At 42.3% G+C, this 25,263-nt stretch overlaps 1 protein-coding gene across 4 annotated transcripts in view; it reads right to left on the bottom strand.

Moving 5' to 3' along the window:
- The window catches only part of LOC143025507 (dual specificity tyrosine-phosphorylation-regulated kinase 1B-like), a 103,501-nt gene that overhangs the window by 16,272 nt on the left and 61,966 nt on the right, over nt 1-25,263 (bottom strand). For 3 of the 4 annotated variants that reach the window (XM_076185277.1, XM_076185279.1, XM_076185280.1), the window contains 2 exons: nt 13,781-13,972; nt 11,682-11,844 (listed from right to left, as the gene is read on the bottom strand). In XM_076185277.1, the coding sequence (XP_076041392.1) occupies nt 11,682-11,844; nt 13,781-13,972 (355 nt within the window). The remainder of the gene's footprint in view (nt 1-11,681; nt 11,845-13,780; nt 13,973-25,263) is intronic. The other variant, XM_076185278.1, reaches the window with a different exon arrangement.

Genomic DNA, 25,263 nt, shown 5'->3' with positions numbered 1-25,263 from the left:
CATTACCTCATACAGAAAAAGAGAAGACGGGGAGAAATCCCTTATGGTGGTGTCAATTTGTTATTCACACATACTCCCTCACCCCCCATCCCCCACCCACTCCTTTCCATGCATCACAGCATCATCCATACACAACCATTCTCCATTCCCCCCTATCTTCTGTCTTCTCCCGTCCTTCCTCCTCTTTCCTTTGCCTCTTCCCCACTGCCCCTTTTACCCCATCCATCCCTCTCATCCTTGGTTCCCACCTCATGTTCACTCCTTCCACACCTCTTTTACTAATCTTTCTTCACTCGTTCTTTCTATGTGTTCAAACCATCCCAATACTCTTTCATCAATCCCATCTCCTTAATCCCTTTCCATCCCCATTCTCCTCCTCACCTCCTTGTTTCTCACTTTATCCAGACTAGTAGCATCTCATCACCTTTTACTCACATTTATTTTCAACTTCCTTCTTTTGCACACCTTCCCAAACTCTGTCACTAACTTCTTTAATCCCTCCTCTGATCCTTTAACAAGCGTAGTGCCGTCAGCAAACAACAACTGGCTTATCTCCATTTCCTTTACCCATCTCCAATCCCTGACCCATTACCCTTGCATTTACCTCTTGCACCACCACATCCATGTATAAATTGAACAGCCAAGGTGAAATAACATATTCCAGGCGTAGTCCCACCTTTACCTCAAACCACTCACTCTCTATTTCTGATTCTAACACAGGCTCTACTACATACATACATATACCAAAGACTTTTTTCCCCTTGCATGGGAGGTAGCCAAAAGAAAAAGGCATAGAAACCACTCCCACCCATTCCATCCCCTACATACTCCACTCCCCTCTATACTCTATCCTCCCTCTTATCTTGGCACCTCCTGGATGATGGATCATCCCTGCATCTTGTCCACTGCCCTGGGTCAGAAGCAGTGTCACAAGACAGCACATCTACAGTAGGGCCATTTCATTAATTCGGTGACCTCCCCAGCTTTCTGTCCCCTCATGCAGAAAAGGAGAAGACTGGGAGAAATCCCTTTGGGCTGTGTCAATTTATTTCTCATACCCCTCACCCCCATCCCCCACCCAATCCCCCTCATGCATCACAGCATAATCCATACACAACTATTCTCCATTCACCCCTACCTTCTGTCCTCTCTCATCCTTCCTCAACAGACATTCCCCCCTCTTTCCCAATGCCCTTTTTACCCCATCCATCCATCTCATCCTAGGTTGACCCCTCATGTTCACTCCTTCCACACCTCTTTAACTAGTCTTTCTTCACTCATTTTTTCCATGTGTCCAAACCATCCCAATACTCTTTCATCAACCCTATCTCCCAACTCCCTTACCACCCCTGTTCTCCTCCTCACCTCATTTCTCATTTATCTACCCTAGTAACTCCTATCATAGTTCTCAGGCATTTCATCTCATACACATTCAAACTCCTCTCTTATGTTTCATGTTTCTGCCCCATACAATGCTGTTGGTACAATCACTTCTTCATACAATCTCCTCTTAGCATCCATTCCCTAATATCTATTTCTCATTACACATATACTCCCCTAAGGCATTTACTTGCTTCTCTCAACCTACATTCTACCTCCACCTCCACTCCTCCCTTTCCTGCCACATTCACACCCAAGTATCTAAAACTATCCACTTCCTCCAGTCACTCCCCCTTAATACTCACTTCCAGTCTGCTGCCACTCTCTCCCCTTGTACATCTCATCACCTTACTTTTACATACATACATACATATACCAAAGGCTTTTCCCCCCTTACACAGGGGGTAGCCAAAAAGAAAAAGGCATAGAAATCACTCCCATCCATTTCATTTCCCATATATTCCACTCCCCTCCACCCTCCTCCCTCCCTATCTTGGCACCTCCTGGATGACGGGTCATCCCTGCATCCTGTCCACTGCCCTGGGTCGGAAGCAGTGTCGCAAGACACAGCACATCCACAGCAAGGCCGCTTCATAAATTCAGCGACCCCCACTCTCCGTCCCCTCATGCAGAAAAGGAGAAGACGGGGAGAAATCCCTTCGGGCTGCGTCAAATGGAACCTAATGGAACCTTACATTTACCAACATTAATCTTCAACTTCCTTCTTTTGTACACCTTCCCAAACTCTGTCACTAACTTCCTCAATCCCTCCTCTGATCCTGCTATAAGCCTAGTGTCATCAGCAAACAACTAGTTTATCTCCCACTTTTCTCCATTTTCTTTAACCATCTCCAATCACTGACCCACTACCCTTGCATTTACCTCTCACACCACCTCATCCATGTATAAACTGAACAGCCAGGGTGACATAACACATCCCTGATGAATTCCCACCTTTACCTCCAACAACTCACTCTCTCCATTTCTAATACTCTTGTAAAAACTCTTGACTGCTCTTGACAGCTTTCCTATCCCATATATCTGCAATACCTCCCAGTGCCTTTGCATCTTCCAAACCCATAAAGGCCCAAAAAATATCCTTACATTTTCCTAAAGCCTTTTCACATATGTCTCACCACAAAAACCTGATATTCGCAACCTCTACCTGTCCTAAACCCACACTGTTCCTCACCAATTACTCCTTCTGTTCCTCTCCTAATCCTCTGAATTAAAACCCCATAAGCTTTCCAAACTACACTCAACAAACTCATCCCCTTTAAACTACTACACTCACACTTATCCCTGTTTCCCTTGTAAAGGGCACTCTACCCTCTTTTAAACAAACATTAAACAACCTCACTAGCCAGTCCACCATCACTGTAACTCCCTTTTTTATATTTTATATGACACCCATATAACCCAGGTGCCTTACCTGCTCTCATCATCTTTACTGCCTTCACCTCATCTCTCCTTATTTCTCCTCCATTTTCCTCACTCATCATGGTAATTTTCTTAGCGCTTCCCACTGCAACTACCTTTCCTTCCCTATCCTCCTTCACATTTAGCAACTCCCCAAAATACTCTGCCTATCTTCCTCTTACTGCTATCTCTTACATTATCATCTCTCCATCTGCACCTTTTACCTTTTCTTCTCTACTTGATTCACCTCCTCTTCCTTTCTTAATTTCCTTCCAAAACATCTTTTTTATTACTTTCACAAATTTCTGTCATACAATTACCCTATTTCACATCTGCTTTACTTTTTTTTTCTGTGAATACTTGCTTCTCTTCTACAACCTTCTTTACTTCATCATCCCACAACTCACTACCCTTCCTCCTACTTCCCCCCGTTCCTTGCAGAACTCCACTAATCACTTCCTTCCAACCTGAATATTTTTCTCCAAGTACTACTCTCTTCTTTCTACCATTTAGGATGTCCTCCATCCGGCTTAGTAGGTTGCCTTGTATCCCTCCTCTGTTTTTAATTTTTTTTCAATAATTATTTATTTGGTACCTTGTTGAAGGCTTTTTGTAAGTCCAAGAAAGCACAATCAGCCCATCCATCCCGTTCTTGTATTATATCTATTAGTCTCGAGTAAAAACAGATTAAATTTGTGGTATGTCTTCTCTGTCAGAAATCAAACTGTCTTTGGTTAATATTATTTTCTATCAGGTGTTTTACCCATCTATTCTTGATAATTTTCTCACAAATTTTGGCTAGTGCTTCTTAGTGAGACGGTCTGTAATTAGTTGGTTCTTCCTCGTTTCCTCCTTTGTATATTGGTACAACGTTGGCATTTTTCCAGTGTGTGTGTGAGTATTTATTTACCTAATTGTATTTACCTAGTTGTATTTTACAGGAAGAGAGTTATGCTTGTAGTGACCTGCATTTGTATCTTTCAGCATCCAGTTTGATCTTAAATTCGTGTATAGTTTTTGCACTCACTGTTTCCTCATTCAATTTGTCACAGATACCTATCTCTGTGTGGGAAGCTATTCTTGTTCAGATCTCTTCTGTAACTATCCTTTTTAAGTTTCTTTTCATGCCCTCTTGTTTTTCTTCTATCCCACTTTAGTAAGTCATCTCTATCAAGGACTTCCATCCCTTTCATAATTTTGTAGATGGTAAGTAGGTCACCTCTTTCTCTTCTTTGTTCCAGGTTTGGTAGTTCAAGTTTGTCCAATCTTTGTTTGTATGTCAATTTGGAGAGTGTTGGTGCCATCTTTGTCGTTGCTCTTTGGATTCTTTCTAATTTATGTTCTTTTTAGTACTAGGTGTCCATAGTGTTGCAGCATACTCCAATTTTGGTCTTATCAATGTAACTAATATTTTCTTTACCATTTCTTCATCCATGTAATCAAAGGCCATTTTCATTGATCATAATAAATTGAAAATTCTCCGACAAATCTTTGACATATTTGTCTGGTGTCATGTCAATGGTGATAGTTATTCCTACATCCTTTCCAAGTTGACTTTTTTAACTTCTTTTGTACCAATTTTATATTGTCCTGATATTCTGTTTTTGTCTTTTCCAAATTCCATTATACTACATTTCTTGATGTTGAAATTCACTTCACACTTCTGTGTGTGTATAAAAAGTGTATGTATATATATATATATATATATATATATATATATATATGTATATAAAGTAAAATAAATAAAGTAAAATTCACATGTATCATGCCTAGACCTGCCTGCTTCTATAAATCTATTTTACTGATAACTATAAAATTGTTTTTCCTATTTCAGAGGTTCACATCCCAGCTGAAAATTAAAAGAAAAATTCATATTCTGCAAACAAGTCATTTTCATTATTATTTTTCTTTTATAGGTTTGAAAATCTGAACAAGGGCCTTGTTATTTATTTTTTTCAACTATGTGTGTGGATGTGGTACAGATGAGAGTAAAAGGGAAGAGATAGGAAGTATGTTTGTGAGGAGAAAGATGGATGTGTTGGCTTTGAGTGAAACTAAGTTGAGAGGGAAGGGCGAGTGTGAGTTTGGGAGTGTAAGTGGGAGGTTCTCAAGAGTGAAGAGAGGGTGAGGGAGAGAAAGGGTTGCTATACTAATAAGTGAAGAGATAGGTAAACGTGTAGTGGAGTGGAAGGAGGTTCCTTCAAGGTTAATGTGGATGAAGGTGAAACTGGGAAAGGAGGTGTGGGTTTTTATAGGTGCATATGGGCCTGGTAGTGAGAATAGTGCAGAGGAAAGGTAGGCTTTTTGGATAGATTTAAATGAGTACATAGAGGGATTAGGGAGGAATGTCATTGTAGTAGTATTGGTAGACCTTAATGCTAGGGTAGGAAATGATCCAATTGATGGAGTGGTAGGGAAATGTGGAGTTCCAGGAAAGAATCGTAGTGGAGAGATGATGGTGGAGAAGTGTCTACAGAGTTGATGATAGCAAATACAGTGTTTCGGAAGAACGTCAAGCATAAATACACATGGGAGAGGGTCGTGGATGGAAGGGTGGTAGAGCGTTAATGGACTATATGGTGGTAGATAGGAGTATAATAGGAAGAGTTAAGGATGTACATGTGCTAAGGGGAGAGGGTGGGGGATATCAGATCATTTTTTTGATGGAAGGTAAATTGAGAGTGGAGGATAGATGGAGAAAGAGGAAAAGGACAAAAGGTAGGGAGGTGCTTAGAGTGAACTCTTTAAATGAGAAGGAAAAGGAGGAGTACAAGAAGAAGCTGCAAGAGGAGTGGGAGGGAGTGAAGGATAGAGTAGAACTAGGAGTGAAGGAGGAATGGGGACGGTTCAAGGAGGGAGTCACAAAGTGTGCAAAGATGGTGTGTGGAACTAAAAGGAAGGGTAGGGAGTGGTGGGATGAGGAAACAATCAAGGTTGTAGAAGAGAAGAAGCGAACTTTCACAGATTGGTTACAAAATAGGACTAGGGAGTCATATGAGAGGTACAAAGAAAAGAGAAGTAAAGCACAAGGTAAAGGAGGCAAAGAGGAAAGCAGATGTGAAATGGGGTAAGAGTATGACAGTAAATTTTGAAAGTAATAAAAAGAAATTAAGAGAAGAAGAGGAGGTGAATCAAGTAGAGAAGAAAAGGTAAAAGGTGCAGATGGTGAGATGATAATGGAAGAGAAGGCAGTAAGAGGAAGATGGGCAGAGTATTTTAGGGAGTTGCCAAATGTGAAGGAGGATAGGGAGGGAAAGATAGTTGCAGTGGGAAGTGCTAAGAAAATGACTGTGATGAGCGAGGAAAATGAAGGAGAAATGAGAAAGGATGAAGTGAAAGCACTTGTTAAGATGATGAGAGCAGGTAAGGCACCTGGTCTAGATGGATGCCATGTAGAATGTCTAAAAAAAGGAGGTACAGTGATGGTGGACTGGCTGATGAAGTTATTTAATGTTTGTTAGAAAGAGGGTAGAGTGCTGGAGGACTGGAGGAATGCCTGTATAGTTCCACTCTACAAGGGAAAAGGGGACATGTGTGAGTGTAGTAGTTTCAGAGGGATTAGCTTGTTGAGTGTAGTTGGGAAGGCTTATACGATCTTGACTGAGAGAATTATGAGAGGAACAGAGGGTGTAATTGGTGAGGAACAGTGTGGATTTAGGACAGGTAGAGGTTGCATCAGATTTTTGTGGTAAGACAGATATGTGAGAAAGCTATGGGAAAAGGTAAGGATGTTTTTTGGGCTTTTATGGATCTGGAAAAGGCTTATGAGAGGGTAGACAGGAAGACACTGTGGGAGGTTTTGCAGACATATGGGATTGGAGGAAAGCTTTTGGCTGTCAGGAGTTTTTACGAGAGTAGTAGTGCATGTGTCAGGATTAGAAATGGACACAGTGTGTGGTTCGAGGTAAAGGCGGGACTTCGTCAAGGATGTGTTATGTCACCCTGGCTGTTCAACTTATACACGGATGGGGTAGTGAGAGGTAAATGCAAGGGTAGTGGGTCAGGGATTGGAGATGGTCAAAGAAAATTGAGAAAAGTGGGAGGTGAGCCAGCTGTTGTTTGCAGACGACACTGCCCTTGTGGCAGGATCAAAGGAGGGATTGAGGAAGTTGGTGACAGAGTTTGGGAGTGTGTGTGAAAGATGGAAGTTGAAGATAAATGTGGGTAAAAGTAAGTACAAGGGGTGAAAGTGGCAGCAGACTGGAAACGAGCACTAAGGGAGAGCAACTGGAGGAAGTGGATAGTTTTAGATACTTGGGTGCAAATGTGGCAGGAAAGGGTGGAGTGGAGGTGGAGGTAGAGTGTAGATTGAGAGAAGCGAGTAAATGCCTTGGTGGATTAAAAAGTGTAATGAGGAATAGACATTTGGGATTGGATGCTAAGAGGAGATAGTATGAAGGGGTGATTGTGCCAACAGCATTGTATGGGGCAGAAACATGGAACATAAGAGAGGAAGAGAGAAGGAGTCTGAATGTGTTTTGAGATGAGGTGTCTGAGAAGTATGATGAGGGTTACTAGGCTGGATAGAGTGAGAAATGAGGAGGTGAGGAGGAGAACAGGGGTGGTAAGGGAGTTGGGAGATAGGGTGGATGAAAGAGTACTGGGATGGTTTGGACACATGGAAAGAATGAGTGAAGAAAGACTAGTAAAAGAGGTATGGCAGGCAGATGTGGAGGGAGTGAACTTGAGGGGGCGACCTAGGATAAGATGGATGGATGGGGTGAAGGGGTTTCGGGGAAGAGGGGAATGTCAGTTGAGGAAGGACAGGAGAGCACAGAAGACAGGGGTGAATGGAGAATGGTTGTATATGGATGATGTGATGCATGAGGTGGAATGGGTGGGGGGATGGGGGGTGAGGTAGTATGTGTGAGAAAAATTTGACACAGCCCGAAGGATTTTCTCGCCGTCTTCTCCTTTTCTGCATGAGGGGACTTAGAGGGGGGTCGCTGATTTAATGAAGTGGCCTTGCTGTGGATGTGCTGTGTCTTGCAACACTGCCTCTGACCCAAGGCAGTGGACAAGATACAAGGATGACCCTTCATCGAGGAGGTACCAAGATAAGAGGGAGGGTAGAGGGTGTAGGAATTGTTTTTGTGCCTTTTCTTTTTGGCTACCTCCCTTGTAAGAGGGAAAAGGCCTTTGGTATATGTATGTACTACTATTCTCATACATCTATATAACAAAAGGCTTCTCCGTCTTTATAAGGAGGGGGTAGCCTCCCAAGGCATGCACTGATCCCCCTCCCACCCATCCATCATCTCCCTTTCATCTTAGCTCCTAAACATATCACCTTAAAAGTCTTTTATCCATTTCAAGCCTCCTGTTTTCCAACTTCCATAATTGTTTGTGACTCTTTATAAAGTGTCTTTTCCAAATTTAGGTTTACACAATCCACTCATTTCCCTCTTATGTTTTTTTTAAAGGTATTTCACACCTTTTACAGAACACCACACAAAAAATGATAAAAACATATAGGAGGGATACAAGGGAACCTATTAAAATGGATGGAGGACTTCCTGATTGATAGAAAGATGAGAGTAGTGCTCAGAGAAAAATATTCAAGTTGGAAAGAGGTGATCAGTGGAGTACCACAAGCATCTGTATTGGCTCCAATAATGTTTGCTATTTATGTGAATGACATGGATGATGTGAAATGTTACATGACCTTCTTCGCAGACAATGCCAAATTGTTAAGGAAAGTAAAAACTGAAAAGGATTGCGAATCACTGCAGGATGACCTGAATAAGGTATGGAACTGGAACATGAAATGGGAAGTGGACTTCAATATTATCAAGTGTAGCATAATGGAGTTTGGAAAAAGCAAAAATAGAATATCAGGACAATATAAAATTGGAACCAAGGAGGTAAAGAAGGAGAGACCCAAAAAAGATTTGGATGTAATTATCTCAAATGACTTGTCCTATGATAAACATACATATACCAAAGGCTTTTTCCCCCTTCAACAGGGGGTAGCCAAAAAGAAAAAGGCATAGAAACCACTCCCACCCATTCCATTCCTTAAATATTCCACTCCCCTCCTCCCTCCCTCTTATCTTGGCACCTCCTGGATGACGGGTCATCCCTGCATCCTGTCCACTGCCCTGGGTCAGAAGCAGTGTCGCAAGACAAAGCACATCCACAGCAAGACCGCTTCATAGATTCGGCGACCCACCCTCTCCATCCCCTCATGCAGAAAAGGAGAAGATGGGGAGAAATCCCTTCGGGCTGTGTCAAATTTTTCTCATACATACTTCCTCACCCCCATCCCCCCACCCACTCCCCCACATGCATCACAGCATCATCCATACACAACCCTTCTCCATTCACCCCTATATTCTGTCCTCTCCCGTCCTTCCTCAACAGACATTCCTCTCTTTTGTAATGCCCCTTTCACCCCATCCATCTATCTCATCCTAAGATGCACCCTCATATTCACTCCTTCCACCTCTGCCTTCCACACCTCTTTTACTAATCTTCCTTCACTCATTCTTTCCACGTGTCCAAACCATTCCTAACACTCTTTCATCAACCCTATCTCCCAGCTCCTTTTCCACCCCTGTTCTCCTCCTCACCTCATTTCTCACTCTATCTAGCCTAGTAACCCCTATCATACTTCTCAAACATTTCACACACATTCAAACTCCTTCTCTCTTCCTCTCTTATAATCCATGTTCCTGCCCCATACAGTGCTGTTGGCACAATCACTCCAGATCCATAAAAGCCCAAAAAACATTCTTACCTTTTCCTATAGCTTTCTCACATATCTGTCTTACCACAAAAATCTGATCTACACAACCTCACCTGTCCTAAAACCACACTGTTCCTCACCAATTACTCCCTCTGTTCCTCTCAATCAATATCCTCCCATAAGCCTTCCCAACTACACTTAACATGCTAATCCCTCTGGAACTACTACACACAAACTTGTCCCCTTTTTCTCTTGTAGAGTGGAACTATACAGGCACTCCTCCAGCACTCTACCCTCATTTAAACAAACATTAAATAACCTCATCAGCCAGTCCACCATCACTGTACCTCCTCTCTTTTTTGATATTCTACATGGCATCCATCCAGACCAGGTGCCTTACCTGCTCTCATCTTCACAAGTACCTTCACTTTATCCTTCCTTATTTCTCCTCCATTTTCCTCACTCATCACGGTCATTTTCTTAGCACTTCCCTCTCCAACTACTTTTCCCTCCCAATCCTCCTTCACATTTAGCAACTCCCTAAAATACTCTGCCCATCTTCCTCTTACTGCCTTCTCTTCCATTATCATCTCTCCATCTGCACCTTTTACCTTTTCTTCTCTACTTGATTCACCTCCTCTTCCTCTCTTAATTTCTTTCCAAAACATCTTTTTATTGCTTTCAAAATTTTCTGTCATACTCTTACCCCATTTCACATCTGTTCTCCCCTTTGCCTCCTTTACCTTGTGCTTTACTTCTCTTCTCTTTTCTTTGTACCTCGCATATGACTCCCTCATCCTATTTTGTAACCAATCTGTGAAAGCTCGCTTCTTTTCTACAACCTTCTTTGTTTCCTCATCCCACCACTCACTACCCTTCCTTCTATTTCCTCCCGCCCTTCTTGTTCCACACACCATCTTTGCACGCTTTGTGACTCTCTCCCTGAACCATCCCCATTCCTCCTTCACTCCTAGTTCTACTCTATCCTTCACTCCCTCCCACTCCTCTTTCAGCTTCTTGTACTCCTCCTTTTCCTTCTCATTTAAAGAGTTCACTCTAAGCACCTCTCTACCTTTTGTCCTTTTCCTCTTTCTCCATCTATCCTCCACTCTCAACTTAACTTCCACCAAAAAATGATCTGATATTCCCCCACTCTCTCTTAGTATATATATATCCTTAACTCTTCCTATTATACTCCTATCTACCACTACTTAGTCCATTAACACTATATCTACCACCCTCTCCCATGTGTACTTATGCTTGACTTTAATCCGAAACATTGTATTTGGTATCATCAACTCCCTTTCTAGACATATCTCCACCATCAACTCTCCACTATGATTTTTCCCTGGAACTCCACATTTCCCAACCACTCCGTCAATTGGTTCATTTCCTACCCTAGCATTAACCTCTTCACTTCAGGGCACATCGCATGTCTGGCAGCATTAGCTGCCCGACGTGCGATGTTGCGTCATAATAATCACATTATAAAAAATAAAGTCAGTGCTCAATCGTTCGTTCTCTTTCACCCATGAATTTTGATAACCATAGAAAATATGATGAAGCCAGTTTAGAGAGAATGGAGGTTACGTAAGTACGACTACAATAAATATAATCAAGACGCCGACGTCAGCATCATCGCGTACCCACTTGCTCCTCATGACGTCTACGTAGGCGTCACCGTATGGAAGTGGTTAAGGTCTCCCAATACTACTACAATGATGTTTCTCCCTAATCCCTCTATGCACTCATTTCAATCTATCCAAAAAGCCTCCCTTTCTACTACACTCCTCTCACTACCAGGCCCATATGCACTTACAAAAACCCACATCTTCTTTTCCAGTTTCACCTTCATCCACATTAACCTTGAAGAAACCTCCTTCCATTCCACTACACATTTACCTATCTCTTCACAATGCAATTCAAAAGAAATGAATGGATACACATAACAGATTTACATGGGAGGAGATAACCTAAAAAGAGTTAGAATCTATACATAAATAACTAAAAGGAATTGAAAAGTTAAGAAAGTAAAGTTATAGAATTTATGGCATCATGAGGAAAACAAAGGGTACCTACAGAAGCTAGGCAATTAAAGGAGGAATATGTGGATAGTCTGCAAGGCAGGAGCAGGAAAAGATAAGGAGAGCGGCAGAGAGCGTTAATGGTTGGCTGAGCAGCACTATCTACCCACCTATCTTGTCTTTACCTATGTAATACTTGTTGTCCGAGTCTGCTCTGTTCATCATCTCCAATAGCTTCACCTCAATCTGAGCCTGGTTGAGGAAAGGTTTCTTGTTTTTGATGATTTTGATGGCCACCCACGCTTGCTCCTCATGGTCATAGGCCTTTACAACCTAAAACAAAGGGGAAATAATCATTACATTATGTTAGACCAGTTAAGCATATTCATAAAATAACAATAAAATGTAACCCATTTGTAAATGCATTTTTCCTAAACTATAAAAACTATAAGAGAAACAAGTCTTCATATACAGCATTATTCTTTTTAACCTTGTTTTCTCTCTCTCTCCCTCTCTCCACACAAAATTCATTTACTTAAATGTATTTGCAGGATAGATTACACTCATAGCACCCCATCTCATGACTCACTGACTGTCATTACTAATAATCACTGGTTGGTCCATGAGTAATGCCCAAAATTATGACTAAAAGATTGTTGGGTTTGGCTGGTGGTTGTTGCCAACTTATGGATACCACTGCAAAATTCCATTAAGAATACTCTAAGAGGCTACAACTAATAATTATTCTGTATATCTATATACTTGACTTCTCGTACAATCAACAAACAGAGAGCAGGATCCCTAGTCTCAACACTGTCCCATTCTGTCACCTTTTACAACTTGAATGGGAATCATGGTGGCAGAATTCTCCTCACACCCCACCACCACCACAGGGGATATGAAGATTAAGTCATTGAACTGGTAAAGGACAGTTGCAAGGGGACAGCATAAAGGAAGGAAAATTGTAGTACAAAAGTAACATCATTCTTCTATGAGAAGAAATTTTACTCTAACACAGACAAATGACAATGTGGCTCCAGTCCACAGGGGTAACCCCAACAGTCCCTAAAGCATTGGCTGCATGCTGCCATACAATCAATACTGCATAACATACAGTCAAGTCTGCTGCATTACTTCTGACTTCGACAGTGGGCAGGGGACATGGATAACCCTTCATCCACAAGGAGCTAAGATAAGAGGGGAGCATAGGTGGTGGATGCATGTGGAATTGGTGGGAGTGGGTGCATGCCTAGGCTGGCTACCTCCATTATAAGGTAGAAGAAGCAAAATAAATAGCAAAGTTGCACATTTTCAAAACTCATCAACCCCCTCATCTCTGTTAGGTGGTGCAGCCCTGAGGGACTGGCTCTCAGTATCTGGACTGGGCCCAAGATCTCTCTTAATCAACTTCAGCTGTATTTCTTACATTTTTAACTCATGGAGAGCTGACAACCACCAACTGCTCTCCTTCCTTTATCACTCTGAGCCAGTAACACAGAAACAGTTCCACACTGATACAGCACAACAGTCCAAAGTTTCTGCCCATAGAAATCTAAGGATGATTCTAAAAATCAATACCAGCTAATGTGGGGTTGTGGGTTTTCCACTGAGTTAATCTTGAGGCAACAATTGATAGAGATATATATTCAAAAGACTTCTTCCCTCTGATAAGGGAAATATCCAGCCATGACACCCATCTAACTTTACTTCATCATACAATTCACTGTCTGTCTTCTCTTCCCCCACATCCTTCCCATTCTATATATTACCTTTGTGCACATTATCACTTCCTCCTTAAAATATATCCATTATTCTTCTTCTGTTTCTGCATTATTCGTTACCACCTCCCATACTTCTCTCAGCTGGTATTTTTTTTCTTTATACTTCTTGTCTAATTTGTTTACTTTTGGTACTTCTCTACCTCCCTTTTCCTCCTCCACTTTTCTTTTACTCAATTACTGTTCTACCAAAAAATTATCAGGCTCTCTTGTTCTCTCCCATGAAAACATGAATATGTTGAAGTCTTCCAATCCTCTACATAGGCACCACTAGATAGTTCATTAATGCCCTTTAATCCACCCTCTCCTTCACCACCATTTCCTGCATATACTTGGCTCTATTTTTAAACAATGTTTGCTATTGTCAATCCTAATTCTTAACACATCAAGCAAAACAATTATTTCCCACCTAAATGTCCAAGTCTGCATACACTAGTAACAAACATCTTAAAAACATGGATAATGAGAACAACTTCATACTCCTAACTTACCTGGCCAAAGGATCCCTTGCCAATTAAGGAATCAATTTCATATCTATCTTGAAATTTTTCTCCTGATTTGATGATATAGTCATGGTTGTCATCATCATACCCATCATTGTACACTTTGCGCTCTTTTTTGTGCGTGCTCGGACTCTGCCCTTGCGTCTGCTGGGCCCGTCGCTTTTTCTTGGCATAGTACACCTGTAAAAAACAAGGCAAGTGTTAAACATATTCACTGGCTGAAAAATACAATTAATTTACTTTATATATATATATATATATATATATATATATATATATATATATATATATATATATATATATATAAAAACATGGAACATAAGAGAGGAAGAGAGAAGGAGTCTGAATGTGTTTGAGATGAGGTGTCTGAGAAGTATGATGGGGGTTACTAGGCTAGAGTGAGAAATGAGGTGAGGAGGAGAACAGGGGTGGAATGGGACTTGGGAGAGAGGGTTGATGAAAGAGTATTAGGATGGTTTGGACACATGGAAAGAATGAGTGAAGAAAGACTAGTAGAAGAGGTATGGAAGGCAGATGTGGAGGGAGTGAACATGAGGGGACATCCTAGGATGAGATATATGGATGGGGTGAAGGGGGCTTTGGGCAAGAGGGGAATGTCTGTTGAGGAAGGAAGGGAGAGGACAGAAGACAGGGGTGAATGGAGAATGGTTATATATGGATGATGTTGTGATGCATGAGATGGAATGGGTGGGGGGATGGGGGGTAAGGTAGTATGTATGAGAAAAATTTGATGCAGCCTGAAGGGATTTCTCCCTGTCTTCTCCTTTTATGCATGGATGGACGGAAAGGGGGGGTCACCAATTCAATGAAGCGGCCTTGCTGTGGATGAGCTGTGACTTGCGACATTGCCTCTGACCCAAGGCAGTGAACAAGGTGCAGGGATAACCCGTCATCCAGGAGGTGCTAAGATAAGAGGGAGGGTGGAGGGGAGTGGTGTGTATTTAGGGATGGAATGGGTGGGAAAGATTTTATGCCTTTTTCTTTTTGGCTACCTCCCTTGAAAGGGGAAAAAAGACTTGGTATATGTATGTATGTATGTACATGGGAGGTAGCCAAAAAGCAAAAAGGCATAAAAGCCATTCCCACCTACTCCATCCCTAATACACTCCACTCCCCTCCACTGTCTGGGGTACTGGCTGCATGTTGTTATGGCAAAGTAGCATGTAGTTAATACTTTAGGGTCTATCTGGGGCACCCCTACGGATCAGAGCCACTCATCATTTTGTCTGTGATAGAGGAGGACTGCTCACAGAGAAACGATGAAACTTTGATTATCCTGCTACTGTCCCTTTGATTATCCTGCTACTGTCCCTTCATTATACTGTCCCCCAACCCCTTGTTGCTGTCCTGTACCATTTCTCTGAATTTCATTTCCTTGTTTTGCCTACCCTGTGGTGGAGGGAAAAGAATGCTGCCACCAAGTATTCCCACTTGGATCATAAGAGGCGAGAAAAACAGGACAGGGATTGGGACCAGGCATCCTTCTCCCTGTAGCCCCACAGTGGACATTCCTAAAAAAAGTAAAGGCATATATATATGCACGTGTGTGTGTGTGTATGTGTATGTATATATATATATATATATATATATATATATATATATATATATATATATATATATACACACATACATACACACATATATATATACATATTGGTAGAAGGCCATGTTGTATACATGATTTCAAGAAATCTACAGCGACAATGGCGTTGTTAAGTTTATACTGAAGCTTTAGTTTCTCTCGAAACTTGTCGCATGAGAGAAACTAAAGCTTCAGTATAAACTTAACAATGTCATTGTTGCTTTGGACTCCTTGAAATCATATATATATATATATGTATGTATGTATGTAAGGGCCACCATCCTAGCCTCCTAATAGGGGGAGTTTGTGATGCTAAACCAAATCATATATGTATGTGCATATATATATATATATATACACACACACACACACATACATACATATACCAAGGCTTTTTCCCCCTTACACGGGAGGTAGCCAAAAAGAAAAAGGCATAAAAACCATTCCCACCCATTCCATCCCTAATACACTCCACTCCCCTCCACCCTCCCTTGTATCTTGCCACTTTCTGGATGACAGGTCATCCCTGCATCTTGTCCACTGCCCTGGGTCAGAGGCAGTGTTGCAAGACACAGCAAGGCCACTTCATTAAATCGGCGACCCTCCCTCTGTCCCCTTATACAGAAAAGGTGAAGATGGGGAGAAATCCCTTCGGGCTGCATCAAATTTTTCTTGCACATACTACCTCACCCTCCATCCCCCCACCCACTCCACCTCATCCATCACAACTTCATCAATATGTAACCATTCTCCATTCACCCGTCTTCTGTCCTCTCCCGTCCTTCCTCAACAGACATTCCCCTCTTCCCCAAAGCCCCTTTCACCCCATCCATCCATCTCATCCTAGGTCGCCCTCTCATGTTCACTCCCTCCACATCTGCCTTCCATACCTCTTTTACTAGTCTTTTTTCACTCATTCTTTCCATGTGTCCAAACCATCCCAATATTCTTATCCACCCTATCTCCAAACTCCCTTACCATCCATGTTCTCCTCCTCACCTCTTCATTTCTCACTCTATCCAGCCTAGTAAACCCTATCATAGCTCTCAGACACCTCAAACACAAACACATTCAGACTCCTTCTCTCTTCCTCTCTTATGTTCCATGTTTCTGCCCCATACAATCTCCTCTTAGCACCCATTCCCAAATGTCTATTTCTCATTACATTTTTTAATCCACCAAGGCATTTACTTGCTTCTCTCAATCTACATTCTACCTCCATCTCCACTCCACCCTTTCCTGCCACATTTGCACCCAAGTATCTAAAACTATCCACTTTCTCCGGTCATTCTCTTTTAATGCTCACTTCACTTCCAGTCTACTGCCACTTTCACCCCTTGTACATCTCATCATCTTACTTTTACCCACATTTATCTTCAACTTTCTTCTTTTACACACTCTCCCAAACTCTGTTACCAACTTCCTCAATCCCACCTCTAAGCCTGCTACAACCGCAGTGTCATCTGCACACAACAGCTGACTCACCTCCCACTTTTCTCCATTTTCTTTAACCATCTCCAATCCCTGACCCACCACCCTTGCATTTACCTCTCGCACCATCCCATCCATGTATAAGTTGAACAGCCAAGGTGACATAACACATCCCTGACGAAGTCCCACCTTTACCTCGAACCACTCACTTTCTCCATTTCTAATCCTCACACATGCTCTACTACTCTCGTAAAAACTCTTGACAGCTCCTAGAAGCTTTCCTCCTATCCCGTATATCTGCAAAACCTCCCACAGTGCCTTCCTCTCTACCCTGTCATAAGCCTTTTCCAGATCCATAAAAGCCAAAAAAAAAAAAAACATCATTACCTTTTCCTATAGTTTTCTCACATATCTGTCTTACCACAAAAATCTGATCTACACAACCTCTACATACATACATATACCAAGGCTTTTTCCCCCTTTCAAGGGAGGTAGCCAAAAAGGGAAAGGCATAAAAACACTCTCACCCATTTCATCCCTAAATACACTCCACACCCCTCCCTCTCATCTGAGCACCTCCTGGATGACGGGTCATCCCTGCACCTTGCCCACCGCCCTGGGTCAGAAGCAGTGTCGCAAGACACAGCACATCCACAGCAAGGCCGCTTCATTTAATCGGCGACCCACCCTCTCCGTCCCCCCTTGCATATAAGGAGAGGAAGGGGAGAAATCCCTTCGGGCTGCGTCAAAAATTTGCTCACACATACTACCTCACCCCCCACCCCCCCACCCATTCTTCCTCATGCAATCACAACATCATCCATATACAACCATTCTCCACTCACCTCTGTCTTCCGTCCTCTCCCTTCCTTCCTCAACAGACATTCCCCTCTTCCCCAAAGCCCCCTTCACCCCATCCATCCACCTCATCCTAGGACACAACCTCTACCTGTCCTAAATCCACACTGTTCCTCGCCAACTACTCCCTCTGTTCCTCTCCCAATCCTCTCAATCAAGATCCTCCCATAAGCCTTCCCAACTACACTTAACAAGCTAATCCCTCTGAAACTACTACATTCACACTTGTCCCCTTTTTCCTTGTAAAGTGGAACTATACAGGCATTCCTCAGGTCCTCCAGCACTCTACCCTCTTTCCAGCAAACATTAAGACCTCACCAGCCAATCCACCATCAATGTACCTCTTTTTTTAGACGTTCTACATCGCATCCATCTAGACCAGGTGCCTTACCTGCTCTCATCATCTTAACAGCTGCCTTCACTTCATCCTTCCTTATTTCTCCTTCATTTTCCTCACTCATCACGGTCATTTTCTTAGCTTTTCCCACGGCAACTATCTTTCCCTCCCTATCCTCCTTCACATTTGGGAACTCCCTAAAATACTCTGCCCATTTTTCCCTTACTGCCTTCTCTTCCATTATCATATGTCCATCTGCACCTTTTACCTTTTCTTCTCTACTTGATTCGCCTCCTCTTGCTCTTTTAATCTTTCCAAAACATCTTTTTATTACTTTCAAAATATTCTGTCATACTCTTACCCCATTTCACATCTGCTCTCCTCTTTGCCTCCTTTACCTTTTGCTTTACTTCTCTTTTCTTTTCTTTGTACCTCTCATATGACTCCCTCATCCTTTTTTGTATCCAATCTGTGAAAACTCGCTTCTTCTCTTCTACACCCCTCATTGTTTCCTCATCCCACCACTCACTACCCTTCCTTCTATTCCTTTCTGTCCTTCTTGTTCCACACACCATCTTTGCACACTTTGCGACTCCCTCCTTGAACCATCCCCATTCCTCCTCCACTCCTAGCTCTACTCTATCATTTACACCCTCCCACTCCTCCCTCAGCTTCTTCTTGTGCTCCTCTTTTTCCTTTTCATTTAAAGAGTTCACTCTCAGCACTTCCCTACCTTTTGTCCTTTTCCTCTTTCTCCATCTATCCTCCCCTCTCAACTTGTCTTCCACCAAAAAATGATCTGATATTCCCCCACTCTCTTTAACTCTTCCTATTATACTCCTATTTACCACCACATAGTCCATTAACGCTCTATCTACCACCCTCTCCCATGTGTACTTATGCTTGATGTTCTTCCAAAACACTGTATTTGCTATCATCAACTCTCTAGACACATCTCCACCATCAACTCTCCACTACGATTCTTTCCTGGAACTCCACATTTCCCTACCACTCCGTCAATTGGTTCATTTCCTACCCTAGCATTAAGGTCTCCTAACACTACTACACTGACGTTCCTCCCTAATCCCTCTATGCACTCATTTAAATCTATCCAAAAAGCCTCCCTTTCTTCTACACTCTTCTCACTACCATGCCCATATGCACTTAGAAAAACCCACATCTTCTTTCCCAGTTTCACCTTCATCCACATTGTCCTTGAGGAAACCTCCTTCCACTCCACTACACATTTACCTATCTCTTCACTTACTATTATAGCCACCCCTTCTCTCCCTCGCCCTCTCTTCACTCCTGAGAACCTCCCACTTACACTCCCAAACTCACACTCACCCTTCCCTCTCAACTTAGTTTCACTCAAAGCCAACACATCCATCTTTCTTACATACTACCTATCTCTTCCCTTTTACTCTCATCAGTGCCACATCCACACACATTAACCACTTCACTCCGGGCCAAAATCTCGCGGGCAGCATTAGCTGGCAGACGTACGATGTTGTGTCATAATACTCGTACCATAAAAAATAGTCACCGCTTATATCGATCATTCTCTCTTTCACCCATGAATTTTGATAACCATAGAAAATGTGATGAAACCAGTTTAGAGAGTATGTCAGTTACGCAGGGACAACTACAATAAATATAATCAAGACGCCGATATGGCAGCCTCACGTATCCACTTGCTCCTCATGCCGCCTACGTAGGCGGCACCGTATAGAAGAGGTTAAAAGACCCAAACCTTAGGGTGCTGGTTGGAAAATTCCTAGACCCTCTTATGCCTTTACTTTTTTTAGGAATGTCCCCTGTGGGGCCACAGGGAGAAGGATGCCTGGTCCCAATCCCCGTCCCGTTTTTCTAGCTTCTTACGATCCAAGTGGAAATACTTGGTGGCAGTATTCTTTTGTGTGTGTATGTATGTATATATATATATATATAAGAATTAATGAATGTGGGGGTGAGACATATAATAGTGAAGGGAAGGGAGCTGTCACACAGGGAAGAACAGTCCTGGAGTAGTTTGGATATATGGAAAGAATGAATTAAGACTAAAAAATAGGTGTCAACCAATTGGTCCACTGCCCCAGATCCATTTTGAAGGAAACTAATGGAATGGTTTTGCTGCATCCTGTTATTATCAGTGCTTTATTTTGTATAGCTTGTAGGATGTCTGTTTTCCTAATTACTGTGTACCATGTTATAGAAGCACAATGAAATGTGATTTTCAAGAACTGCTTACAGACTGTCATTAGTTTCCTATTGCTGTCCAAAGTACATGTTTGCTACTGAACTATTAATGTTTATTTTCTTGTTGGTTTTCACTATTAGGTCTTTGATGTGTGGGATCAATCAATCCATCAATCAATCTGATGCCCTAGGTCTTTCTTGCAAAAGACCCACAGCTCCCAGATAACTGCCTATAATTACTGAACATGCCCATCAGTCACTCAGGGAAGAAATAATGTATTGTTATCTAGGGATGATAGTGTGTCTTCTGTGTGTTGAATGCATATAGGGTAGTTAGATTTTATGGCTGGCCAATTCTGTATTGATACTGTTTTAATGCTAGATGATTTACTGAATACAAGTGTACCAGTGCAGTTCTTATTTCTCTTGTGAGGGTCACCAAGTAACTGAAGCGGCTGGTCCTGCTGTGGATGTACTGTGTCTTGTTGGACTGCTTCAGACCTTGGCAGTGGGCAAGGGACAGGGATGAGCTTTCATCCACAATGAGTTAAGAAAAAAAGGAAATGGGTGACAGACGGGAGTGGGATGGGTAGGAGCAGATGAATGCCTTGGCTGGCTACCTCCCTTATAAAGGAGAAGCCTATTGGTATATAGACAGGTAGATCATGCACCTGTGTCTTGCTGTGTTGCTTCTCACCCAGACAGTGGGCAGGGGACAGGGATGTACCTTCATCCACAAGGAGCTAAGATAGAAGGGAAATGGGTGATGGATGGGAGTGGAATGGTTGTGGGTGGAGGCATGCCTTTTTTTTTAGCTATCTTCCCTTATTAGGGAGAGGAGGCTTGTATGTGTAAAGGTACCTGGATGGTGTCCTGAGTGCAGGTGTGCCAGTGTTGTTCTTATCTGGTGTGGCGCTTATATCTGGGGGTTATTGGAATAATGAGTTTGGTGTCTTGAGTGTGCATTTGTTTTTGTGTTGATATTTTGTGTGGTATAGGTGGAAGATTGTTATATATGTTTGAGTAGTATGTCGTTGATGTAGTTTTTAATGCTTTGTGTTGGTGGTGCTTGTGAAATATAGTGAAGGGTGGGTGGTGTTTAGGGTTCTGGCAAAGAATTGTACCATACATACATACATATACCAAGGCTTTTTCCCCCTTACAAGGGAGGTAGCCAAAAAGGAAAAGGCATAAAATCATTCCCACCCATTCCATCCCTGAATACACTCCTCACCCCTCCACCCTTCCTCTCATCTTAGCACCTCCTGGATGACGGGTCATCCCTGCACCTTGTCCACTGCCCTGGGCCAGAAGCAGTGTTGCAAGACACAGCACATCCACATCCACAGCACATCCACAAAAAATCTGCAAAGAATTGTATTCCAGTCATTTTCATTTAGTGTTCTATAGGGAAGATTTTGATTTCTGTATGCAGATGTCCAATAGGGGTTGTTTTGGTGCATCTCTGTGCTCTATTCTGTGATGTTTGTAAATTGTGTTGCTGATTGTTAGGAATCATGCTGTGGAGGCATAGTTGAGTATAGTTCTTATGAATTAAAAAATAATTATAAAGTTTGTGGCCTTACTTTTGATACACATGACCTTCAGCCCACACATCAAAGATATGACTGTTAAAATCAACAAGAAAATAAATTTGCTAAGGTCAATTACAATCACAGGCTCTGCTCAGCAGAAAGAATCCCATATTATTTAATTACTCTCTACAAAGAATGTATAAGAACCACATTCAACTACAATTCCAGAGCATGGTACCCAAAAACTCAGGGAAACAAACATCTATATACCAAGGTCTTTTTCCCCCTCTCATCTTTGCTCCTCATGGATGATGAGTCATCCCTGTATTTCATCCCCTGCTTTGGGTCACAAGCAATGCAGCAAGACACAGAAAACATACACTTGAAAACTACAAAACAGTGTAAATAACAACAGGAAGCAGTAAAACCACCCCAACAGGACACCTACACACATAAACCAATATCTCTCCAATAGAATATCATACAAAAATGATGATTTGTTTTAATGTCACAAACTTCCCCTATCAAGAGGCTAGGTCAATGTCCCTACAGAGCAATTTGTTGAGTGGAATTTCATGAACCATGCCCTTGTTCCAACTCACTGGTGGCAGGGATCGAACTGCTGTCACCTCGACCTCCATTGCAAATAAAGACCCTCTTACCCACTCAGCCAGCAAGTGGATAGGTAAATAACTATGCCAGAACCCTCTACCCTACTAACCCATCTCAATATATCACACAAGGTCTATAAGCTGAACACAACAAAAAACAAACACCCTAGGATCATACTACTCACACAAATACAATAATCACCCACTCTGTATCAATACAATATAGCTATGCAAAACATTCACATCCAAACCATTATACTAGCTCTTCAAGACAAATCACTAAATTTATGTTAAACCAAAAACTCACCCACAGTTCCACAGAAAATTCCCTCTTAAGAGAAGTAAGAACTGCATTGGCACACATAAGTTTGGGATACCACCCAACTCCATCACAGTACCAACACAGAACCTGTCCACAGAATCAAACTGCTCTAGGTGCAAACACCAAAGAGAATACAGTGGACACCTCATTCTTCGCTACCCAAACACTCAAAAATCCTATTCATATGAAAATGACAGGAATACAATTCTAAGCCAGAATCCTGAACACCATACACATTTCACAAGCACCACCAACATAATGCATCAAGAGAACTACAACTGCAGCATATTACACAAACATCTATACCAACCTGCCACCTATACCACACACAACATCCAAACAAAAACACACAGACTCAGGTCACTAAAGAAGCCATTTAAGACAGACTGTTCAATACTCCAACAACCCCGAGACATAAGTTCCACAGAAAAAATTATTTTCATACCGGATAACAACCACACCGACCTGTGAAGTATGGTACGGGTTCTAGGCTGGATAGAGTGAGAAATGAGGAGGTGAGGAGAGTAGGAGTGGAACAGGAGTTGGGGGATAGGGTGGATGAGAAAGTGTTGGGATGATCTGGACACATAGAAAGAATGAGTGAAGAAAGATTAGTAAAAGGGGTGTGGAAGACAGAGGTGGAAGGAGTGAACATGAGGGGATGACAAAGGATGAGATGGGTAGAAAGGGTAAAAGGGGTACTGGGAAAGAAGGGAATGTCTGTTGAGGAAGGAAGTAATAAGAGAGAAGATGGGGTGAACTGAAAATGGTTGTGTATGGATGATGCTGTGATGCATAGAAGAGAGTGGATGGGGAATGAGTGGTGAGGGAGTTTGTGTGAATGGTATTTTGACGCAACTCGAAGGGATTTCTCCTCGTCTTCTCTTTTTCTGCATGAGGTGATGGAAAGTGGGAGCTGCCAATTAAACAAAGTGGCTTTGCTGTGGATGTGCTGTGTCTTGCTGCATTGCTTCTGACCCAGGGCAGTGGGTGAGATGCCGGGATGATCGTCATCCAGGGAGAGCCAAGAAAAGAGGGAGGGATGGTGAATGGGAGTGGAGTATGTGGGATGAAATGGGATGAAATGGGCAGGAATGGATTTATGCCTTTGACTTTGGCCACCTCCCTTGTAAGGGGGAAAAAGCTGTTGGTATATATATAACAACCACACTGGTACACCTGCACTCAGGACACCATCCAGCTACCTACAGGAGGGTTGTAAAGAATTGACATGAATGCAAGTGTGACGAACCTTTAAGTGGAAATCAAACCATGTATATTTGAACATGCCCATTGTACTCTAGTGCAAAACTAAGGCTTGTGGCAGTATCTGGCATATCTCTACTAATGCTCAATGCTGACTGGTTACCTTTCTTGTCCTCCACACTTGCCTGAGGCATCCCTCAACAGACTGAGGGGAGCTACATGCACTCTATTTTTTATGGCGAGTTTTTGTTATTTTTGTGATACTGCTGCCTCCCATAGAAGTCTAAACGACAACCAAGCCCCATGACAATGGCCAAGCTGCCTCTTTACAAGGCAAAGCAAACAGTGATGGAAATCATGCAGATAACTGGACTAGGCAGGAGAATTGTCTACTGAATCATTGAAAGACTGTGAGGGAGGTGAGCATTTTCTTCCTGTACCTCAACCAAAGTCAGGAAGGTCATGAAAGATATCCACACAGACCAGGGCTCTCATCAATAGGCAAGTAAATGCCAACCCTTGCTTTTGCCTTCCTCACATAATCTTTCAATGATGCAGTACAAAGGTCTCCGGCCTAGCTTGGTTATCTGCATGATTTCTGACACTGGGTGCTTTGCATTGTAAAGAGTAACCACTTGGCCAAAGTCTTGGGGCTTGGTTGTTCTGTAGACCACCTCTGGCAGACACCAGTAAGACAAAAACAACAAAAACTCGCTGTAAAACTGGACCATTCATTGCTCCCCTCAGTTACCTAAAGGACATTGGTTCTTTATATGAGACACCAAGGGCAACCAAATGAATGACTGACTGTATTGGAGCTAGATCAAGCAACCAATCTGTTGCCTCTAGTCTCTCTTGCAGAAGACCTGTGGCCCTCAGGTAACAGGCAACAGTGTTGTCAGCACAATCACCCCTTCATATAATTTCTTTGCATCCATTCCCAAATACCTATTTCTCATAAAAAAAAATTGTCCCCTGTCATTTACTTGCTTCTCTCGGTCAACAATTTACTTTCATCTCCACTCCTCCCTTTCCTGCCACATGCGACCACAAATACCTGGTTAAATAGCAGCCAGTTTAATGTTTAATGATAGCCAGATTAAAGGTAAATGAGCAATTGAGGAGAGAAAATAAACTTCGAATGAAAGAAGATTCCATATTTTGGCAACCAACTGTAGCCCTCTTCAGGAAGGAATGTTGAGATTGGAGGATACATGGAGAAAGAGGAAAAGGACAAAAGGTAGGGAAGTGCTTAGAGTAAACTGATTAAATGAGAAGGAAAAGGAGAAAGAATACAAGAAGCTGCTGAGAGATGAGTGGGAGAGAGTGAAGGATAGAGTAGAGCTAGGAGTGGAGGAGGAATGGGGAT

This window comes from Oratosquilla oratoria, chromosome 5 (genome assembly GCF_046742065.1).
Source record: "Oratosquilla oratoria isolate Oo_2021 chromosome 5, ASM4674206v1, whole genome shotgun sequence".
Taxonomy (NCBI): domain Eukaryota; kingdom Metazoa; phylum Arthropoda; class Malacostraca; order Stomatopoda; family Squillidae; genus Oratosquilla; species Oratosquilla oratoria.
The sequence above is the reverse complement of the archived record's forward strand: the minus strand, read 5'-3'. Positions and strand labels throughout refer to the sequence as shown.